Below are 17,190 nucleotides of genomic sequence, written 5' to 3'. Positions count from 1 at the left end.
TCAGGGTTGTGTTTAGATCCCGGGTGGCAAATCAGCTCATGAATCGATTGTACCAGTTGGAAAGGCGACTCAGCGTCTACTAGTATGGTCGTTCAAAAAATAGTGAAGTGCTCTTGCACTTGAAGTTTTATCGCCAGCCAAGTCCTTCAAGTTGAAATATGGGGACTGGTTTATATAGATCATCATCTGAAGATGTCTGGGAGCGGACAAGAGTCCGCTGGTACGGTGGATTTAGGACCCGAGGTCAGAGTGCCAATGAACAAAAGTGCTTCAAGTTGGAGAGAGAGTTACCAGTCTTATCGGTATTATAGATCTTAGATCTAGAATGGTACTTGCCACTTCGAGTTTTGACAATTATCCAATTGTTGAACGGTAATAGTAGTGAGGTTTAAATCAGTCCGCTTATCGATAGTAGCAGACACCAGTTGACTGCTAGTACTACGGCATTCAGCTCTCCTCCATTCTGGTTTCAGTCTTAATTCAACCCGAAGTGCTGATATTATCCAAAATATTGCAAGAAATAGGACCAATAATGATGATTATATTTGAACGATCTAATCCCCACTACTTCTGCAGGTCATAAGTGGGGAGTAGAGCGGGGATTGTCCGCATCTGCTATCTATGAGAAGAGGGTTATCAGCTTGGCGATTAAACCCCGCTCGTCATTATCTCAAGTATAAATCAAGAGTTATCTGACTAGAATAGTCAGTAATTCCAAATATTCTTTATACTATAAATCAGTTTGAAGTCATCATGGAGTTGAAGGACCCTAACATCAACCCGATAGTAGAGAAACATGGAGTGGATCCGACTACAGTGGAGAAGGACGTTGCACTGGGCCAGGTTCGCGACATCGGAGCCGGTCTTTATGCGGAGGCCGAGCAATTATCTGCTGAAGAAGTGGAGCAGGAGGGTGCACAGGTTCTGCGGATCTTGGACTGGAGACTCATGCCGATTGTTCGTGGGTATACTTCGCTTCTTGCGATCTAGTACTAACCGTGACCTGGTGTTTCAGCTCTATATCACCTATGTCATTCAATTCCTAGGTGAGATGCCAATTGACAGGCTAATTGGATATTGATCTAATATTGAATCATATCAGACAAATTGTCTCTCAACTATGCATCGGCATATTCTTTTAAGACAGACCTTGGTTTAGAAGGACAGCGATATTCCTGGGTAGCTGCCATCTTCAACTTTGGATATCTGTTCTGGGCGATTCCATCGAACCTGATATTGCAGAAGGTACCCGTGGCCAAGTACATGGGAGTTATGCTTTTGACTTGGAGTGTGATCGTCATTGCGCATATTGGTGCAACGAATTATGCCGGAATCCTGGTTCTCAGATTCATACTCGGCATGGCGGAGGCAGGAGTTAGTCCATGCAGTGAGTTTTCGTGATCGATCTAACTTGAGCATAATTACTGACTGCTGAAATTTTCTTTTAGTGATGGTGATAACGTCCATGTTCTACAAACGCTCTGAGCAACCACTTCGGATGGCTATCTGGCTAAGCGCCAACGGCATGGCGACTATGGTAGGAGCTCTCCTAGGATTTGGCCTCGGCCATGCCCATGATGGATCTCTTCACAGCTGGAAGCTAATTTTCCTGACAATCGGACTTCTGAACTTCGTTAGCGGAGTCATATTCCTATGGCTTATGCCTGACTCTCCTAGCTCAGCACGATTCCTGACGCATCGTCAACGCGTCATAGCAGTGCGCCGGGTAGCTGAGAACATGATCGGAGTGAAGACTAGAGAGATCAAGCTCAAGCAGGCAACGGAGTGCTTGTACGACATTAAGGTCCTCTGCTGTGGAGGAATTGGTATTGCTTGTGGTGTCATCAACGGCGGTGTCTCCAACTTCGCTTCTGCGCTCATCGAAGGTTTCGGTTTCAGCGGTATATACGCTACTATTCTCCAACTGCCACTGGGCGCAATTGAAGCGGTTATCGTCCCAATTTGCGGTTTGGTCGCAACCTACGTGCCAAACTCACGATGCATAGTACTGGCCGTCGTATGCTTGATTCCATTTGGTGGTCTACTGGGGATCCGTTTCACAGATCTTGATCACCGCTGGACTCTTGTTGGATGTTCCTGGTTACAATACGTCGTTGGCGCACCGGTCATTGTGTGCTGGAACATACTTTCCACAAATATTGCTGGTCATACTAAGAGAGCATTTGCTAATGGAATATGGTTCACGCTGTATGCGGGTGGGAATGTCGCTGGAGCGAATATCTTCTTCTCTCGTGAGGCACCTCGTTATTTTTCTGCGCTGACGGGGCTTCTTCTCTGTTACGCTGGTATTATTGTGCTATCTGCTGTTGCATATACTGCTATGAGATGGTCAAATTCCGAGAGAGAGAAGGCTGCCGCTATGAGTGAACTGTCAGATGATCTTAACTCCTCAGCCATCTTAGATGGATTCAAGGATATGACGGATATGGAAGCCAAGAAATTTCGATATGCACTGTAATATAAGACTTGATGAAGAGATCTTCGGTCAACATTTGGGTTAAGGGTTTTGTCGTATAAATTCTATTTGGTTTATCTTGTTCAGAATATAAGAAATATAATAGAAAAATCTGGATTGCAACACAGAATGGTAAAAGACATTATGACAGTCAACTGGCTGTTTAAATCAGACAAAATATGTGCAGCCTATATTACTGTTGGTACTGCATAGATCCACTGTAGTTGTTACTAACATGGATTCCTCTTGATACATGTCCCCGATAAGACACGTTTAAAGAGAGAGGAATAGAGGCCCAAGGAAAGCCTGAGGCTTGAATATCTAAAGTCAAGCAACCCTACCGGCACTCTACGGGAGGAAAGCCTCTGCCAGAATAGAAGGTGTGCTTTGGTGAAGGGAGAGAGGAAGTTGGAGTTGAGGTGATAGTATGTACGGGAACGTGTGGTCCAGAGGTCCCAAGTTTTAACAGCCTCAAGTTACATGGTGAGTCACCATAAAAAAAAGCCCTATATACAGACTTAGCATCTGACTGCTCTTTTATCTTCAAACAGTAATGTTAAATTTGTTATGATTAGTGAATTCTGTAGAATAATAGGGATTTGTGTCACCCACAATGGTAAAACAAGTAAATAACAACCATGCAAGATAGTACGGACATCTATTCAATACGCCACTTCCAGTTTTTTAACTAGCTTCTCATTTACATGCGGTCATTTTTCTGTATGCCAGCCTCTATTGTGAGCCCAATCATGACTTAAATACCCAGCATATCTTCCGTGTATGGGAACTTGCGTACCTGATGCTCAATAGCACCATAATCACTCAAATTGGGTACAATGTCACCCTGGTGAGTGCTATCAAGATTAGAATATAGCTATAAGGTAGTGACTTAAGAATGATTTTTTCCCATCGGCTTACCTCTTGCAGGAGCAGACCCTTCTGATGATGATGGCCAAAGTATTTTGGCGATGGCAAAGGTGCATTATGGTTATTGCGAACGGGAAGCTCTAAGCAAACACCCTGAGAACTAGCACGGCTTGCATCTCGGTCGTGAAAGTTGAATGGAGAGAAAATGATCGAGCTGGCGCTTGTGTGTTGTAAAGTGTTCGGAATGTCGCCGGAGTGAGGGACATGATGGTTGCCGAGGTTGAACCATATTACCCTAAACTTTAGTTAGTGTGGTACAGAAAAACTATGTTATTATGGCAAGATCACAAACTTACAAATCCTGTTGCTCGATGTTTTCGCCATCCAGATATCGGCTGAAGTCAACCATCGGGCTATCTGTATTGAACGCATTCTGGGGACTGGCACTCCGTTCTTCGTCATCCTTCTATTTCGTCACTCAGAGGTCGTTCAACGCCCAGGATGCCGCTTTTCCAGGAGCTCTCGATCCATTAAATGTCAGGTGCGCCGGAGTCCCGATGCCCGACCCTGGCATGATCCGGTAGCCACGCATCTCACCCCAAGCATTAGTGGACTCAGTATGCAGCACAATGTACATGCTCTGGGAGTTTGCTGTCCAGTTGAGTCCACATTCAATCTGGATGGGGGTTTGATTCAACCCCATGGTGGAGAGCGTCTCGCCTTCCGACCACGGGAAAACCTGGTCCCGGGGCTCTACATTGACCTTCATCAGCGTATTTTTCGTGCCTAGCACGTCTAAATCGGCCTTGAAATTGATGACATGGTCGTGCATGCTAGTCGCGAATTGATCATGGACGCGGTAGCCATACTTCTCACTTTCCCCGGGGATATAGTACGCTCCCTGGATGTAGCCGCTCGCGCGGACCTTGACCTCAATGGTACCGTCCAAATAGAAGATGTAGTCGACCGTGTAGTCATAGTTGCCGACCACGGCTGTTGTCCGTAGCACCAACGCGGTCTTTTGGGTTAATTTAGATGCGAATGGCACGGGGAATACGCGCACTCTACACGCTTCTTTGCCGGTGGAGGAGGGAAAGAAAGTGGCGATGAACTTCTGGCCTCCTCAGTATTTCTAAAAATATTTCCAAATACTAGCGTCCACAGCACTTGAGGTGTGCTAAATAAGAAAATAAATGATATATGTAGAACCAAGGAGATTCAAGTTGGGATTCAGTTAGTAGCGAAGACTCGGAAGCATCATATCTAGTTCTGGTAGAGGTAACTTGAATTTGATCATACACCTGGGCATAAGTCGAGATTAGTTCATACTTGAAGTGGAAGTAAAAGCCCAATGGTGGAATTGGTATCTATAATTTCGCAGTTCACGCAAAACGGATCCTTTGCACTATTGGGGCCCGAGATGAGTACTAGTAGACATTGAAGTATGGCAATTCTCAGCCTATAAAGTCCTGGTATGTCCTCCAACTTCCCCGCGATAATTTTTCTTCCTCACATGCACATTTGCCACGCTAGTTGATCCGAAGTAAACACGTACCGATGGCTCTCACACTCTACGCCACCGCCCCGCGTGGGTTCAAGTTTCTCACTGTCATTACTACACTCACGGTCTTGCCTCTAATGATCTATTTGATTCGTCTATACCAACCCCAAAATTTCTTTTCAACTTGGCACATTGACAGGGAGGATGTAGTAGTCCGGCCGCTGTCATATATTCCACCCATTGGGCTTGGTACATGGTAAATCCCGAAGTCTAAGGTGGAAGTTACACTGAGCACTGAACAAATCGACTTCAAGTTTGTGCAGTCATTTTTAAGAGATTTCAATGACTGATTCGTCTTGTGAATAGGCTGCAGATGTCGTGAAATCCGCACTCGAAACTGGATACCGTCATATCGATGCTGCGTTGATATATGGTCTGTGCGCGCTCAAAGAGGAGCCCAACTATTCCCTCTAACTTAAGTGCTTTGAGCTTAGAGTTGACGTTAGATATAGGAAATGAAAAAGGTATTTCCAGCTCGAAGGTCCCCAGGTCCTCACTGTGGGTGACAGGATAACTGTGGAACAATGCACATCACCCGCCCGCGGTTCGACCAGCGCTAGAACAAACGCTTCGCGACCTCGGACTGGATTACCTCGATTTGTACCTTATGCACTGGCCGGTGGCCTTTGAACCAGGGAGTATATACGATACTGTCGTTGATCATGGCGCCGATCTACGTGAGACATGGTCCGCCATGGAAGATCTTGTTCGGGAGGGCCTGGTCCGGCAGATCGGCATTTCCAACTTCAATCAGGCACAGACCGAACAGATTCTTCGCCATGCGACGATTGCACCTACTGTACATGAGTTCGAATGTCATCTCTATTTGCAGCAGTCTGAGTATGTGAAGTGGACCCTCGACCACGGGATGCGTGTGATCGCCTACTCGCCCCTTGGCAACATGAACTGAATTTACAATTCATCAATTACACCACTGTTATAAGACCCTTCGCTTCTCTCTTTTGCCTCCGCAAAAGGGTTGACGGTAGCACAACTGGCTTTAGCTTGGAACATGCATCGCGGCGTGATTGTAATCCCGAAAAGCGAGCACATTGAGAGAGTTGCGGAGAACTTTGTCGCGCAGTCAGTATCCTTGTCTGCGGCAGATATGGAATTCCTCAACAGTCTAGATCAGAAATCTCGTTTCAACAATCCTAGTAAAGAGTGGGACGTTCAACTTTATTCCGGATTGGATGGGATCTAACGTTGGAAATGTTTTTCTTTGGCTTCATTCAATCTCTAGAAAGTACTACTCTGCCATGCGATGGAGATATTTGTTTTCCTTTCTCAGAACATGGCTTTCACCGTGATAGCAGATTAATCAATGAGAAATTTGCTAGTTTCCACAACCCATTAGGATAGGTTTCTTTCAGACTATCAATCAAGCCGAAGTGGCGAGAACCTTGCAACCAAGGTCTTGCAAATATGCATCCGAGGTCGGAGCCCTTCCCAGCAACTCCTCCACTGCCTTGTGCTCATCTTTGCTACCGCCATGGTCCAAAATCTGACGTCGATACTTCATGGCTGCCTGTTGGCTTATAGGTGTTTCCTTGAAGCCCGATGACCACATGTCCGCTGCTAATGTCCGAGTACTTCCCAATCGGTCTGTTAGCGCTTTGCTCACATGGGCTCATAGAAGTGTAACTTACTACAGGTATGAGTAGTAAGATGCCTCCTGGCCCCACACATAGTGCGAAGTCGTGGCGTGCCCGTGACCCCAATTATAGCCATTTCCTGGGCCATTCAGACCTGTTGTGGTTTCCAGAGTTGAACAGTAAATTTCAGAGATATTCATTGTCTCAATATCTTGATGGGTATCTGGATTGTGAATCTGCATGTCGAATCTGCTGAACGCGACCTGTCGAAGAGTGAGTATTCCTTGGTTGAGCTGCTTAGCATCGCCAAGATTCCGGGCCAGCGCAAGAGGAAACTCCTTGGGAGGCTGTGTGGTATCTTTCTTTTCTTGAGCACTCAACCAATGGCTGTATTTCTCTGGAGAGATGTAGGAATAATGACAGCTGAGTCTTTGAAGGCATTCGGGGATCCAGCACCAGTATTCTAGTAATTGACTAGGTGCTTCGGTGAAGTCCGTCACAGTGCGGTGGCCGTGGAACATGGCATACTTAGATTTACCCACCAAATCGTGTATACCTTTCAACCCAAGAATTCATTAGCGTTTTTTTAAGTCCCGACTGCGTTTAGAAGATCGTGATGATACTAACAATGCCCCAGTTCATGGAATATTGTAATAACTTCTGCGTGTCTCAGAAGCGCTAGCTCTGCCTGAGAAACATTGCACACGAGAGCTGTCACAACTGGTAGCTGTCGTCCATCTGTATCTAGGAAGCTCTATGCGAAGAGTCAGAACATCATACCCAAAGAGTCTTTATATGATACTGAACATACAGGGTATATGTTGAAGTTAGCTGCATGGTTATACTTTCCAGAACGAGGGAAAATATCAGTGTACAGGTATCCGATCAGACTCGGAGTAGCCTGAGACTCCTGTTTCTCCCAAACGGAGAATAAATCCACGTCTGGATGCCAAGTTTGAGAGCTGGTCGAGACCTCTACTTTCTTAAATTGCAAGCTGAATAGTTCTCCGTATAATTCGAGCATACGCTGAATAGTCACTTTGGCGGGGAACCATTGTGAGATGTATTCATGGTCCACCTGGTTTTGCTCCTGTAGCATCCTTGTGTGGTAAAATTCAAAATCCCATAGGTGAATGGGGCCATTGATTTTCGCCAGCCCTTGCAGCTCTGCAATCTCCTTCTCAGCCAGTGGCTGTAAAGCTTCCTGAAGATAATCCAGAAACTCATTGACGCGGCCCGGCGAGCCCAGCATCTGCCGCGTAAGCTTTTGCGCTGCGAAGGAAGGAAACCCTAACAGACGAGCGGCCTCATCCCTCAGCACAATGATCTCGCGAAAAATATCCACATTAGCCTGGTATCGGGAATTACTCCCTAAGTAGACTTCCCTGCGGGTGTCGAGGACTTGGCACTCGGCCAGAATGAGGTTAACGATTGTTCTGGTAAGAGGGATTTGATACAAGCCTTCCCGATTGTTTCCGCCCGCTCCGGTCGGCAGTCTATGTAATGGCACTCCGGCTAGCTGCTGTTCGCTCTTCCAAAGACAGCCCGGATCCGAGCCGAGAGTCTCCATAAACTGGACGCGAAGCTCGATCAAGCGACGAGAGATCCAGGTAAACCGATCACGGGTCGGGCCGTTCAAGTTCATCCCGGTTTCCAGAAACATCCAGTGGAATTTATCAAGTAGACGGATGTCTTCTTCACCCCTGACATGCAGAGAAGTATCATTCTCTCGTACATGATTTACCAAGTTGAAGAGTATGTGATTCTGGAATATATTCAGATAAGCCTGGTCCACCAGACTGATCGCCTGAGAGGATGCTTTCCTGATCTTCGGGCTGGTAGAAATGGCTTGAAAGAGAGCCAGATATTGGACTCGATCTTTGACCTCATTGTCAATACGAGCCAAGGGCAGAATGATACTCTCGAAGCTGGCAGAGGTAATTTCTGTACAGGAGCTAATCAGGTGAGTGGTCGCTTGCTTGGTGTGATAGATCAGGTCTTTCGCCTGTTCTTCCAGATCTTCTGGTGAGATGTCGAACCTTGGGGGACGAGGCATAGTATTCGGTGCAGCTGGCTCACACATATTTATAAACAGGTCAAAGTCCAGAGGTAAGGTGAGTGAATATTGATACTTAAAATGTTGTTGTTATAAGGGTAAGTGGCTTAGAGATAAGAAGACTTTATTAAATAGCGACTAGGATAAAATGATTCTACTCCGCAGGTAAGTTGTAATTAATGGAAGGTATTGTACCATTATCCAAGGGAAATAATTTTAACGGTATCAATACACAATCATCGGACCCCGGGGCCAGGGGCTGACTGGCGTAGTGGTCCGAGGTCTGTCCCCCTGTAGACATAGGACACGCCTCAGTGGCGTTCGTCCCCCTCGGCAGCCATATAGCCCCCGGGGCCAAGGCTATAGTAGGTACCACCCATCCAACCTTGGAAGTATTTCGCATTGAAGGACGGGACCGTTCTAACTTGAAACTCTACACTCAAACCAAGGTGCATGCACGGTTAGATCCAGCTGCAATAAACCAGGGGTGGCCTAGCTAAGCTTCCAAGGTTTCAACCGTAGTCCACGGGGTCACTGATGTATTGTCACACGCTGTTCCGCTTATCGTCTTATGTTCTATTCCGTTCTTACAGCCCTGTCCCTAGGTACTAGAACTTCTATAAGATAGCACCTGGGCAGCTTTGATAGAGTTAAATTACACTCCCCTTCTCTTCTGATGGGCCCTTTGGGTTCTTCCTTGGTTTCTCGCATGCGATAGGATATCAGGTGTGGTTTTGGTCCGGATCGAGCCGTGCACCGTTGAGTGTATAGCTGAGACTCGAGAGCGTTTCCCTCTTCCAAGGTTCACTAAATACTTTTTAGGTATGATAGATACTAGTGGAAACAGCCCACCGCGCAATATGCAGGCCCGACGGCGGCTGATAATAAATAACCTTAGAACTAATTGATGGTACCAAATGGGTGCAAAGCTTGGGAATCGTGATGATATTGGCTCCCCTGGAAAGTTACGGGTGGAAAAAGCAGCTGTTCGAACTCTCCATAATCTACATAGCCCTGGAGATTTGATATCACGATGTTCCTGCATTAATTTTACTACTATGAATTTCATAAAGTTCACCAACCAATTTGATCGCTATTAGTACATAGAAACAGACATACATTATAGGACAGTCATTCAGACGTTGCATTTGAGTATAGTACTAAAGCTCTGCTGAGGCATCTGACAACCCTCCAGTGCTCGCAGCTGTACCCATCTAATCAGTATACAGACATAAGTCATAATTTCCATTCTCATTGTTTCCCCAGTATGAAGGGAAATCCACCGATTTGCCAGCAGCTCCGAAGATCGCAAATGACATGATGAAAACAATGACAGAAGTACCACCATCCAAGGCTGCCGAAACCAGATAGTTGTACTTGACGAATATGTTAGGGTGGTAGCGTCGCAAGTACCACTGCGATCCAAATCCGATAATGAAGAAACTCATGATGGATGAGTTAATTCCAACACAGAGATATCCGATATAGTACAGTAAAACAGATGTGTTGACATGATTCATGCCGAGAGATGGGAATTTTTTGTGGAGGAAATAGAAGGGAAGTGGGCAGAGAAATCCGAGGAGGATGGAAAGACTGCACCACTGGTACCGAGAACCGACTGAGAATAGTTCGTGGGCTAGACCTCCCCATGCAACAGACTTTATTAAAGGTCAGTAAACCGTTAACAATTATTATAATTGAGGTTAAATGCATACCAAGGTGTTATATTGCTGGACTTGTTGTCCAGACCAAATGTTGGTACCTTCTACAGACAAGAGAATCTCTCGCTGGTTGGTGACGATCTCATTCATCATGATGTAGTTGAAGATGGCACCAATGATAGTGCCAATCATTTGCATAGTAAAAGTGACACGAGGGGCCAAATGGCCGTATTGGGCGAGTTTGAGATCTTGAGATAATAGAGCGCCTTGGATGACAGAGTTATACCCCTGGATGGATCAGTCAGTATTATCAATTGAATGCCTAGGCAGGAGATGGAAACTCACAAACAGAGTGAAGTACATATTGGCCACAGGATTTCCTGGTTGGATGTATCCTCCAATCAACTGAACAATTGGCTGGATGATGAACGTAATACCGGTTGTTGCTTGCATCGCTCCGAATATAAGCAGAAATGCCCATGCGACCAAGCAAGAAACGAGGAATCCCCACCAAGGTAACGTGGAATCACCCCTGTAGAGACAGATCAAAGCCACAGTAACGGAAAGAACCAGGACAAGCATATACCACCAGTCGGGGACAGCCTTGTAATTCATCATCAACTTGTAGTGGGGATCATAGTTGTCCTCGTTCGGGTCAGCCTTAACTTCCGAGCTCCAGAATTTCAGGTTCCAGTTCATAGGGTTGAGGTTTTGAATGATAGCACGGGGGTGGAGGATCTTCAGAGCTACACTCATTTCCTTCCAGTGCCAAAGAAGCATGTGGACAATTCCAGCTGAGATACACATGTTCGAGCCCAGAATGTTAATAACATAGGTTGCCGAGAACCAGGGGAGGCCTTCCACTGCCAGAGCCGCTTGGTCGATGCGATTGTCGGAGCCAATTACCAACGTTTGATTCCACTCAAGCTGGTTTGCAATAGTCGCATTCTCGCTGAAGAGAACCTGGGACAGGAATGGAAATCTTTTTGCCTCCCAGACATTGCCGTAGTAAACACCGGAGAAGACAACCAAACAGAGGCACACACCTACGCCCTGACTGATAAGACTCTCGACAGGGTAGTAGAGGGGTGAGTAGCCTCCAGAAATGTAGTCCCAGTCAAAGCAGAGAGAGAACAGGCCCATTCCTTCGTTTCCATCGGAGCCACCAAAGATGTTTGTAAAAGTGGCACTCTTTTGGTTCGCCAGGCAAAAGATACTGACACCCGTCAAGATCGGCATGATCCATTCAGGGAAGATTTCCCAGCAGAAAATTGCTAGAAAAACATATCCAAATACCATGAGAGGCTTTCGAGTCTCAGAACGAGGGCGATACAGTGTTTCCAACATGTTGTTAACGGGAATATTGATCGGCCACAGCATAGCCTTGGGGTAAACCAAAGTCTTGCGCATCAATCCTGCAATTCCATATCCCAGCATCTGTGAAGAGAACAGTAGGAAGATGGACATCGCTGCGTTGAGCTTGGCGTCATAATAAAGTCGCTCCACTGCAAGAAGTTCGATTCCGGTGGCGGCGGTACTCGCGGAATTCGCCATAATAATGATGGCCAGGTGCTCTTTGACGTTGAAGGGATGCGGATTGAGCCATTTCCCTATCACGCCTTTTCTCGGGATGATAAATGCCATACCCTCACCCAGAAGGTATGCGAGGACGGCAACGAAGACAGTTGAGACGGTAACGGTTTGGGGTTTGAAGTAATAGATCGATGAAATAACACCTCCGAACACTGCTAGACCAATGCCTACATAGAAAAAGTTCAGTAAGTATGTGAAATGTAAGCAGATACTTGCATGGGATCATCTTTCTTACCCAAAAACCATGTCCGGAATGTGAAGCAGTTCAAGGTCGGATCATCTTGAACGTGAAGAGTATGTGTCAAGATATCATCTTGGTCGGCAGGATGGTGAATTATTTCATCATCGCCATCTTGTCCTCCCTCTTCCATATCCTGGGAAGAGTCAGTTGTAACATCCACGGGTACCTTTTTCTCATCTACGATGTCGACATCCCTCGACTCCCCCAAGGACGAGACCTCGTCCTCGGGGTGGGAACTAGACTTCACATCTGCCATATTGACCATATGAGGACAGTCAGATTTGCTCAAAACAAAACTACTTTGACCTACGCATTTTCAAAATGAGCGCGTGTCACTGAATTTGTATTTTACTTCGATAAGCTAGACGGGTATACACTAGACCAATGTGAGCAGGGGTTGGGGAAGCCACTGAACGCCACCCACGATTTGACTGTATAGGGAATAGATTGCTCATTAAATGATACGCTGTTATCAACTACCATCAGCCAATGAAGCCGTGCTATATAACCCAGACCGATTTTGTCCGCCGCATACGTAGTACCCCGTCTCGTTCTCCGCACCAGAAGTATGGTGGAAGACTATTTCCATTGGTCAAAGCATATCTCACAGGTCGAAGCCGGTCCACAAAAGCTTGTATTCGGAAGGATTTGAATTTTGAATTCATAATTGACAGGGGTTATTGGTCAATAGAATTGATCGAAGTCCCAGACCAATGCGGCCCTTATCAATGAGCTCGGGATAGCCGACGTGGCTCCGCCGAAGCTAAGCTTTTAGCGTGGGACACTAATGTATTCGGGGAATCGGTGCGCCACATGACTGTTCTCAATAAGTTAGATCGGTTATTCGGCAATTTTCATTTGGTGCTATGTGGAAGGACTAGCATTTTGCGGGGACACTAATAGACTCGGGTTAATTGGAGGATTTATCTCGGAAAGGAAGCGAGGGGGGCACACCCCTAGTATCGATCCCTACATAATGGACGAAAACCTGCTTCTGATGTGAATTCAATGTTACATCGCATTACCGAATATGCTGACCTAGTTTTATTCAATTACTAAATATCAATGAGAGAAATGCATGTACAGAGGGCTCAGTACAAGTATGAGTCAAATGTTCTTAGTCTCTATCAGGGTGCGATATCAAATCCTACATATGCCCATGTTTCGCTTCAATTTTACTAGTACAACTTGAATCTAGTATCGAGCTAGATGAATTGACCGGCCTTTTCTTATTCCCGATGCAATTTTCCAATCAATAGAAACAGCCGATATACGGAGTGATATAACTTGAATTTGCCGACCCAAACAAGGCTGACCATCTTGCTCAGGCTAATTGGCGGGTCACTTTGGGATAAATTGAGCCTCTACCTTCCTATTATAAGTAGGCCTTGAAGTACCTGTGGACGCACGTATTCTAATTGATCCTCTAAATTGAAAATCTCCAACTAGAACAACCTTCGAATGGGTCGAAAGGTGAACCTTGGAAATGGAACCATAAACAATTTGGAGGGGACCGGGGCAGGGGCTGTTACGCCCCCTTAGTCAGCAGCCAGGCCTCCAGCCCTGGCTTCAAATGTTCCACCTGCCCAGGTGCCCACCTGGGCACCTGGGCAACCTCCAGGGCTTCCAAGGTTGGTTCGTCCAGACTGCTACTGGCATCCAGATTCAGGCACGTCTCATCCCCATATTTCCGACCATGTACCACGTTCCAAGGTTCACACCAAGGCCAAGCTGGGTAATCCTTACTGTGATATATGTACGACCTCAATAATGTATCGTTCGGATTCGTTCCTATAATTTGTTGCCTGGAATATGATATGGCCTAGTATTGATACAATCCAAAAGATCATTTCTAAGTATGTAATAGGTATTGGCTATATTGACTTTTGGAACCAGGCCTAGATGCACATGTGCAGGCTATGGCTGTGGATAAGGCTAGGGATTCGCTGTGACAACCCATCTAGCGGCACACGGTGTGACAAAACAATGAACATCTGGAAGAAAAGTCCCGAGGTCAATCAGGCCTGAGCGGGAGGAGATTCCATCCTCGTTGATGCACTCGCTGATCGTGCAATTCATGATGGACTGAAGAATTTGTCCATCCAAAGTCTCCGAGGAACATTGCTTCCAGTAAGCTGGCTCAGCAGATCCCGCATATAAAAGTAAAACTTGAACTTTCAAAATAGACCGAAATAGAAAGCTAATTTGAAGCTTGACATATGGATCACCGACACGTCAATCTTACTCTGAAGTCCGTAGCTGCTACACTGAGTGAGGAGTTGTCTAAATGATTGTCTCGTACGTCCCAGGTGTTTCCAGGACTCTGGACCCCACAAAAAGAATGGAAATTCAATTTCCAAGCCCTCAACCTTGGAAGCCTTTAAATGTTTATCTTATTCTGCTGCCCAGGTGCTTATAAGTTATAACCAATCCCGACGCGAAAGGGGCGTTCCGACTGCTATGAGCCTGGACTGCTAGTATGTACTAGGTACCGATCTACTCCGTACTCCGTACAGATCTGCTACCCGTCAATGTCATAAACATTGAATGGACTCGGAGTCGTCATCCCGGACCCACAGAGCTTCTGGATATAAATTTCGAGGCGTACGAAAATGTCTTCATGGCCTTGCTTCAAGTTCTCTTATGTTTTGCATGAAAAGTCAAATAGAGGCATTGCTCAAGTGCTGGAGTTCGCAACAGGATGCCTCTGCAATTTAATGACGGTGACCCCCCCGGTATGACCCTCACGTACACTGGCGGACTCGAATTGTGCTCGTGATATTTACATCAATCTCATTCAACCCCGATTTCTAGCCATATTGAAGCTCTCTCCAGTCAAATAAGCCAGTCCTGATCGTGCTGATGGCTATTGCTTCCATCGGAGAAATGATCCAACCAATAAGAGTTCCGATCTGGCGACTGATCTTTGATCAAGGCTATGTTTCCCAGGCCGTCCTCAATCATAGCTACAATGGCTCTGGCACCGATGAAGATCCATACCAGGTCTTCTGGCTGGACCACGACCCGCGTGATCCTATGGGGTTTTCTGTGCCGTCCAAATGGTTCATCATGGCCCCTTGCGGCCTTTGCTACGCTAGCGGTGGCGTTGGTGTCGTCTGCCTACACAGGGAGTCTCAATGAAGTTATCTTGGATTTTCAAGTCAGCGAGGAAGTTGCCCTCTTAGGCATCTCATTCTTTGTTGTAGGGTTTTCTGTCGGGCCCTTGATCTGGGCACCCCTGAGTGAGCTCTATGGCCGTCGACCTATTATGATCGCTAGTGCTACTGGTCTGACCGCATTCACGGCGGGCGCAACTGGGTCTAAAAAATATTTGAACTTTAGTTATCCTCCGTTTCTTCGGAGGGGCATCGGGATCAGCGCCTTTTGCTGTGTCAGGCGGAATCATCGCGGATACTTTCCCTGCCATCACCCGCGGCATAGCCAGTGGGTTGTATTGTGCCGCACCTTTCCTGAGGACCAACATTAGGGCCCATCATCGGCGGCTTCTTATCCCAGTCAGCCGGTTGGCGCTGGGTTGAGGGTTTGGTTGCGGCATTCGCTGGAGTACTGGGAATTCTTACTATACTCACACTACCAGAGACGTATGCCCCGGTCCTATTGAGGAAACGCGCCGAGCGTCTCTCGGCCATGACGGGTCACGTTTACCGAAGCATGCTCGACATTGAGAAAGGCAGGGCATCCCCGGCGACAGTCTTCAAAACTGCTCTTTGCCTGCCATGGATTCTCCTTTTCCGTGGACCTATTGTCCTACTTTTCTCGGTATACCTCTCCATTATCTATGGCATGTGAGTATCTTAACATCGGCATTATCGATAGCCATATTTCAGTGCGTTAGGCTAACATCTCCATTATTTTTTATCTCCTTTTCGCCGCTATACCCATCGTGTATGAGGGGAACCGCGGTTGGAGTGAAGGCCTCAGCGGCCTCGCCTTCCTGGGGATCCTGGTCGGTATCATTATCTCGGTGGTGGCAACATTTCCAAGGTATTTCCGATACAAGAAGAAGACACTTTGTACCCCCGGTCGAGTTCCTCCCGAAGAAAGACTTTTTGATGCCTTAATCGGTGCCGTTGCGCTGCCTGTGGGGCTTTTTTTGTTTTGCGTGGGCAAACTACCCTTCCGTGAGTTTCACCAAGCTCTAAAGCATCAGATTAAGATAAACCACTTATCGCACGTGCTAAAACGAGACTTTAGGTTCATTGGATGGCATCCATTGCGGCCGGAGTTCCATTTGGGTTCGGCATGGTGATGGTGTTTCTCCCCGTCTTGAACTACCTGCTCGATGCGTATACTATTTATGCTGCATCTGTTATGGCGGCTAAAGGTTCCTTGCGCTCAATCTTTGGCGCTGCGTTCCCCCTATTCACCAAGCCTATGTACGACAATCTTGGCATTCACTGGGCCTCCTCTATCCCTGCTTTTCTGGCCCTTGCATGCGTACCTATGCCGTTTTTGTTCTATAAGTATGGCGCGGTCATTCGAAAAAAGCGCATTATGCTTCACAATCGGATGCCTTTATGGAAAAGATGATGGGCCAGAAAACGCTACCAAAGAGTGAAACTCAGAGCGAGGGACCTTCTGATTCATCAGTGTAATATGGCAAGCATCGAAGATCGAGGATGAGAACTCTTTCGTTCGCTTGGTAAATCCCGTACTATAACGCGATGGGCTCAAGTGCTCTATTGTTGGAAGAAATGAAGAGGAATTGATGGCTTCCATGGAAATATCTCAGTATCCAGTTTCAAATGTTAGCTAACAGAACAAGGATTTCGTCCCAGACTACCATCCAGATTGAATGAACCATGTTTACATCTCCCACTGCATTCACCTTAAACCGGTAGCAACAACCTTGGAAATCCAAATATAACTGGAGAATTGAACCACCAGGCAAATACCAACCTTGGAAGTTCTTATGGATATAAATAAAAAATATTATTGGCAATAGAAACTCATCTCTTTGAATGTTTAGAGATTGTGAAATAAACAATAAACCAGATGTTATCGCTTCAAGTTCACGAGCATCAGTGGTCTGAATGTATTGATGCCCCAGGCAGAAGTCCCATAGTACACGACGCGTTTGGGGGCTAAAATGGATCTTTCTGATGAATTTTCTATCTTC

General features: G+C 46.4%; 8 protein-coding genes across 8 annotated transcripts; 4 read left to right on the top strand and 4 right to left on the bottom strand.

The window, feature by feature from the left end:
- Positions 1–753: 753 nt before the first annotated feature.
- N7483_006706 (putative MFS allantoate transporter) lies at positions 754–2,479 on the top strand (the record flags this gene model as incomplete). Its single annotated transcript, XM_057090143.1, has 4 exons — positions 754–957; positions 1,016–1,046; positions 1,103–1,387; positions 1,449–2,479. The coding sequence occupies 4 exons, from the start codon at positions 754–756 to the stop codon at positions 2,477–2,479; spliced, it is 1,551 nt and encodes a 516-aa protein (XP_056944884.1).
- Positions 2,480–3,230: 751 nt separating this feature from the next.
- N7483_006705 (amine oxidase catalytic domain-containing protein) lies at positions 3,231–3,752 on the bottom strand (the record flags this gene model as incomplete). Its single annotated transcript, XM_057090142.1, has 3 exons — positions 3,231–3,350; positions 3,395–3,638; positions 3,700–3,752. 3 exons carry the CDS (start codon positions 3,750–3,752, stop codon positions 3,231–3,233), a joined length of 417 nt encoding a protein of 138 aa, XP_056944883.1.
- A 69-nt stretch (positions 3,753–3,821) lies between these two features.
- N7483_006704 (amine oxidase catalytic domain-containing protein) lies at positions 3,822–4,652 on the bottom strand (the record flags this gene model as incomplete). Its single annotated transcript, XM_057090141.1, has 2 exons — positions 3,822–4,462; positions 4,643–4,652. The coding sequence occupies 2 exons, from the start codon at positions 4,650–4,652 to the stop codon at positions 3,822–3,824; spliced, it is 651 nt and encodes a 216-aa protein (XP_056944882.1).
- A 248-nt stretch (positions 4,653–4,900) lies between these two features.
- On the top strand, positions 4,901–5,534 carry N7483_006703 (uncharacterized protein; the record flags this gene model as incomplete). Its single annotated transcript, XM_057090140.1, has 3 exons — positions 4,901–5,093; positions 5,211–5,281; positions 5,379–5,534. 3 exons carry the CDS (start codon positions 4,901–4,903, stop codon positions 5,532–5,534), a joined length of 420 nt encoding a protein of 139 aa, XP_056944881.1.
- A 64-nt stretch (positions 5,535–5,598) lies between these two features.
- On the top strand, positions 5,599–6,108 carry N7483_006702 (dihydrodiol dehydrogenase; the record flags this gene model as incomplete). Its single annotated transcript, XM_057090139.1, has 2 exons — positions 5,599–5,776; positions 5,849–6,108. The coding sequence occupies 2 exons, from the start codon at positions 5,599–5,601 to the stop codon at positions 6,106–6,108; spliced, it is 438 nt and encodes a 145-aa protein (XP_056944880.1).
- Positions 6,109–6,285: 177 nt separating this feature from the next.
- N7483_006701 (M3 family metallopeptidase) lies at positions 6,286–8,582 on the bottom strand (the record flags this gene model as incomplete). The annotated part of the gene is made up of 4 exons (XM_057090138.1): positions 6,286–6,496; positions 6,554–7,055; positions 7,127–7,253; positions 7,311–8,582. The coding sequence occupies 4 exons, from the start codon at positions 8,580–8,582 to the stop codon at positions 6,286–6,288; spliced, it is 2,112 nt and encodes a 703-aa protein (XP_056944879.1).
- A 1,187-nt stretch (positions 8,583–9,769) lies between these two features.
- Positions 9,770–12,306, bottom strand: N7483_006700 (OPT family oligopeptide transporter; the record flags this gene model as incomplete). Its single annotated transcript, XM_057090137.1, has 4 exons — positions 9,770–10,213; positions 10,271–10,504; positions 10,562–11,976; positions 12,045–12,306. The coding sequence occupies 4 exons, from the start codon at positions 12,304–12,306 to the stop codon at positions 9,770–9,772; spliced, it is 2,355 nt and encodes a 784-aa protein (XP_056944878.1).
- A 2,606-nt stretch (positions 12,307–14,912) lies between these two features.
- Positions 14,913–16,601, top strand: N7483_006699 (uncharacterized protein; the record flags this gene model as incomplete). The annotated part of the gene is given in 5 exon segments (XM_057090136.1): positions 14,913–15,159; positions 15,179–15,501; positions 15,567–15,830; positions 15,907–16,173; positions 16,266–16,601. The coding sequence occupies 5 exon segments, from the start codon at positions 14,913–14,915 to the stop codon at positions 16,599–16,601; spliced, it is 1,437 nt and encodes a 478-aa protein (XP_056944877.1).
- Positions 16,602–17,190: the final 589 nt, after the last annotated feature.

Source organism: Penicillium malachiteum, assembly GCF_028827825.1.
Source record: "Penicillium malachiteum strain IBT 17515 chromosome Unknown utg000003l:1.0-4950554.0:1.0-4952489.0, whole genome shotgun sequence".
NCBI lineage: Eukaryota > Fungi > Ascomycota > Eurotiomycetes > Eurotiales > Aspergillaceae > Penicillium > Penicillium malachiteum.
This window is presented reverse-complemented; position numbering and strand designations above follow the sequence as displayed.